The sequence below is a fragment of the Talpa europaea genome, assembly GCF_964194135.1.
Source record: "Talpa europaea genome assembly, chromosome: 3".
Taxonomy (NCBI): domain Eukaryota; kingdom Metazoa; phylum Chordata; class Mammalia; order Eulipotyphla; family Talpidae; genus Talpa; species Talpa europaea.
Window position 1 is genome coordinate 1769365 of NC_140069.1, and position 4940 is coordinate 1774304.

Below are 4940 nucleotides of genomic sequence, written 5' to 3' on the forward strand. Positions count from 1 at the left end.
CCTGTATTCAGAATGGCGAACTCTCAAAACTCAACAAAAAGACAACCCAGTGAAGAGACGGGTCAAACGTGTGTGCTTCCCGGAAGACCCACAGATGGTAGCTATTCATGGAAAGCTGCTCGACACCATCTGTCAGGAAGAGAATGCAAAGCACACCCGCCAAGGTTTAACACAAAAGCCGAGAGCAAGTTTTGCAGAGGAAGCAGAGCAAGGAACTCTGCTTCGCGCTGGCGGGAAGACGGCACCGCCACTTGAGAGAAGTGTGGCAGTTCCTTCCAAATGCTCAAGTCTGCCTCTAAGTGTATTCTCCAGTGAGATGAGCTCCTGCGTCCGCACAGTCCCTGTACACAGGTGTGTCTAGGGCTCTGTTGGCAGCTGCCAAGGTCTAGAGGCACACTGAGAATGACCCAACTCTCCACACTGGCGTATCCAGAGCGGGCGCCGCCTCAGTGACAAGGACGACTATGGCACCTGCAACAAACTGGAGACCCTCAAGTGCATTCCCCACACCTGGAACATCAGACTCAGCCACGCGCGGCGCAAGGCCATCGATGGCACTGTGGAGAGACAGCGGACACCAACCAGCCTACTCTCTCCAGATGGGCTGGAAACTGAGAATGGCTCTTACATTCTTACATGGCTGGAAGAAATCAAAAAATGTCATGACTCATGAAAATTATGCAAAATTCATATTTCAGAAATAAACTTTGAATCCAGCCACACTCGCTCCTGTATGTATTCTCTAAGTGGCTCTTCTAGAACCAGCAGAGCTGAGCAGCTATAACAGATCACACATCCCACAAATTGAAATATTTTTGCATGGGCCTTTCCAGAAAGTCTGCTGATTCCTGCTGCAGGAGCAAGAATAGCTCAGTGGCTGCAAAGATGAAGGGTAGATGCATTTCACCAGGAGGGGCTGGTGGGGAGGTGGCAGGATGGCTGGGGCCTTCGTTGCTGGGGCGGCGCCACGACTCGCATCGTCCAAACTCAGAACCACAAACCAAAAACTGGGTTTTGGAATATTTTATTTCAAACTCACAAAACATGAAGGACAGAGAATATCTGTGGTCGCCTGAGAACAGGACTGACACCCAAGGGGGAAAAAGGGGGGTGGTGGGCTGTGGATATCTTCATTGGTTACACACCCAGCAGACTGGACTCTAAAAGGTGATTTTACAAAATACAAATTGTTTTTGAAAGAGTGAGGAGTGTCAGAAACTAACCCTATGTAAAAAAAAAATTAGGGCTTGGGTGGGGGTGTCAAAATAAAAATTGGGCCTATGGCTCTTATCTCTTTGTAGATAGTGGAAATCCTGAGGATATACAGAAGCGGACAGTAAAATGTGACTTATCATCAACATACAAAATGTTTTTAAAAAATACGCTTATTCAGAAGAAATAATTCTTGTACCCAATAATTTGGCTTGGAATTTTTTTCTGGGGGTGAAAGTGTTGGAAATGCTTTTTTTAAATATCACAAGTCTAAGAGAATAAGTAAGGCATTAGAATAGTTTCAAGACTAGTCCCACAAAATTTTACTGTAAAAATATGTCCAGTTCTTTAATAAGAAAATCTTATTTGCTTACAGTTTAAAAAATGGACTTTGGACCGTCAAAACAGGTTTTGAAGTACAAAAACGCAAATGTAACACGCTACCCATAAACTCTGTACTAGCAAAAGCTCAACCAAGCTGTTTACAAGAATTTCAAAATATACATACATGAATTTACACAACTGATATCGTAAGCTCTTCAAAATCTACCTATAAACTAAAAACCCAAACTATCTTTGCCTCCAGAACCTCCCGCTGCGCTTTGCTTAGTACCGTGGCTCTCCCGGCCCCTCCGCCGCAGCAGAGGCCTGTCAGAGAGAGGCTGCTGTCTGGGTTACTCTCCTTTTGGCCACGAGGGTAGGTGCATCAGAGGTTCCGGCGCGGCTGAGAAAGAATGGAAACATCTCTGAGGGGAGGCTCGAGGCGCAGCAGTGCGCTCCCTCCGCAGTGTGGAGCTGATGTGGAGGGCCCTCAGCAGCAGGCTGATTTTTAAAGCACTTCTTTTTTGGTTTAGGACTCTGCTTCGTCTTCACTTGCATCATTGTCATTCTCTTCCTCATCTTCTTCCCTCTTCTCTTTAAGCATTTTCAGATATTTGCTAGCTAAAATCTTCTTTGGTAATATATCTTAAAAACATAAATCTGGCATCAGCAATTGGTTATGGTAGACCATGAACACAGCAATGCAAATTTCAAATGCACTAATTCCTATTTTCCAAAATAAGACAAAAATTGACTACACATCTGGGTGAGGTAGCAGGAGACTTGCACTGTCTTCCTGACCAATGCTTAATGGGCCCGTTTCCATTCCACCGACTAGTCGAAAACCCCACGCTTCTGCAAGCCAGCAGCAACCCTGCCCAGGCCCAGACAGCAGACTGGCCCGACGAGCAGACTTAAGCTCTCTTCAGCTGTGGCCCACACAAATTGCCCACGGACACTACTGTCAGTTTCCCCGTTCCCGAGAACAGAGTTTTCCCTTCAGTGAGAGGACGCCTGAAGGGGTGGGTCTGCAGGATCTACACCCAAACATCCCTGTGCAGATGTTGCTGCCATTATGGTTCCAGGTGGCCCACACTGCAGACATACTGAGAACTGCAAATGTCTCCCTGGGCAAGGTCAGGGCACACTTGGGCATCGGGGAAAAGCAGCAAGACGTTATTTCAACAAAAGCAGGGAAAAGGGGGGTAAAGGCTGCAAATTACTAAGTATTTTTATACTATGTTTCAAAGGCTAAGTAAGTACCTGCAAGAAACTGGAAGGTTTCCGATTCCTCTGCAGTATGTGACAGGTCATTGTAAGTGAGAGCTTTCTTTTCTTTTCCACTGCCATGTCTGTAGGAGTAGGTGGCTAGATACTGGACAAAGAGTTCCTAAAACAGAAGGAAAAGATAAAAGTGGTGGGCCTAGCGCCGCGCCGTGAAGCTGCCCGCAGCCTCTAACCGGCGGCCGGCGAGAGTCCCACATGGCGCGCAGACCTCGCCTGCCGCCCGCTGCTCCCCTCAGCAGTGTCCTTCGGTCCTTCTGCCTGCTCTGCCCCCCGCTCTGGCTCTGGTGAATTCTCTCACCCTCCCGCGCTTCTGACTGTGCCCAGTGCTTGTGTAAATCAATCTTTTTAAAAAATGTGCTTTGAAAATTACCACAGAATTAAAGAAAGAAACGTAAGTGGAGAGGACCGCAAATGATCTCGATCCCTCAAATTACAGGAAATCACGGGAAATACGAAGTCAGAAAGCAAAGCCACATGGAGGCTGGTGGAGAAACAGCATCTCCCTGAAGCTCGGATTCTAACCTGCGGGGCGGGCTGAGGAGACTAACGCCAGGTCCACCCCCGCGGCGGAGGCCCCGGGGCGTGCGGCTCGGTCCCGGGCCGGGGAGGCAGGGGGTGCGCGGGAAGCCCCCTCCCGCGGCGCCCGGGGGCCCGAGGCGGGGCTGCCGGTCTCGGCCGAGGCGGCCGCGCGAGCCAGCGCCCGCCAGCGCCCGCCAGCGCCCGCGCGCCGCGGCGAGGGGACCGCGCCGCCGAGTACGGGCTTCCGGCCCCCGACGGGGCCAGCCCGGGGCGTCCACCGCCCCCGTGAGCAGCTCGGCCGCGCACGCCGAGACACAGAGCGGAAGGGAGACAAGGGCGGGCCGCGGGAGGTCCCGGCGCCGCCGGAGAGCCCTGAGGAGATTCGCGCCAGCCAGCGTCGCAGCCCTGGCGACGACCGCCCGAGGCAGGGCGGGAGCGGCGCGCTGGCGAGGGAGCGAGCCCGGGGCAGGGCGGGAGCGGCGCGCGAGGCAGGGCGGGAGCGGCGCGCGAGGCAGGACGGGAGCGGCGCGCTGGCGAGGGAGCGAGCCCGGGGCAGGGCGGGAGCGGCGCGCGAGGCAGGGCGGGAGCGGCGCGGGGTGGGCGGGGCCAGCGAAGGAGGGCGCGCGGGGGCTGGGGCGCACGCGCGCGCGCGGCGTGGGCGGAGCGGAGGCGCCGCGCGGGGCGGCGCGCGCGTGCCCGCGGAGGGCGTCCGGCGGCGCGCAGGCCGGAGGGGCCTGGACGCTGCGGCGGAGCCGGGCGGGCGGGGACCCCCTCCCCTCGGTCCCCGCGCGTGGCCCGCCTCACCGTGGCCTTGGCCGTGAGCACCAGCGCCTCCTGGTTGATGCTGGACACCTCGGGGGAGCTCTTCATGATGACGCGAATGCGGGACAGCGGCAGCGACACGAGTCGCTGCTCCCCGCACTTGTCTTTGCCGGCGACCACGTCCGCCATCTTTGCGCCCCTGCCCCGGGGCGGCCGCCGGGGACCCGACCGCGAGCGCGCCTCCGCCCGCCGCCCGCCGCGAGGTGGCCGGCCGAGGGTGCAGGAGCGACGTCCCGCTGCCCCGTGGGAGTTGTAGTGTCGGGGAGGCGCGGCCGCGGGCACCCGCCGCCGCCTCGCCGGGGCTGGACTACAAGTCCCGTGGTGCCTCGCGCCAGCACGCCCCGAGGCTGCGCAGAAGGACGACAGGGCGGGAGCGCGCGCCCTCGGGGGGCGGGGGGCGGGGGGCGGGCGCGTCCTCCCTCCCGCGGGGGTCGGGGCCGGGGATGAGGAGGCGCCGCCGCGGTGCGGCCAGGCCGGCTCGGGCCGCGCGGGGCGGGCAGCAGCGCGCAGGGGCTGCGGGGCTCCGGCCCTGCGGCGCGCGGGGGGTCGAGGCGTGACCAGGCCGCGCCGGCGGGGTTTGCACGTGCTGAGCCTGCGCCGAGAGGGGGGCCCCTTGCCGAGAGGGGGGCGCTGCCGAGAGGGGGGCGCTGCCGAGGCCACGGGGCCGAGGCCAGTCAACTTTGATGTCAGAGCCGATGTGGAAAGAGTCTAGAATATTCAGAGCCCGTCTTGTGTCGCCCTTCTGACTTCTCGTCTGCCCGTCGCGTAGGTAGCGGTTC

General features: G+C 57.8%; 1 protein-coding gene across 1 annotated transcript; it reads right to left on the reverse strand.

The window, feature by feature from the left end:
- Positions 1–2062: 2062 nt before the first annotated feature.
- On the reverse strand, positions 2063–4290 carry CHRAC1 (chromatin accessibility complex subunit 1; the record flags this gene model as incomplete). Its single annotated transcript, XM_084229527.1, has 3 exons — positions 2063–2178; positions 2797–2923; positions 4144–4290. 3 exons carry the CDS (start codon positions 4288–4290, stop codon positions 2063–2065), a joined length of 390 nt encoding a protein of 129 aa, XP_084085653.1.
- Positions 4291–4940: the final 650 nt, after the last annotated feature.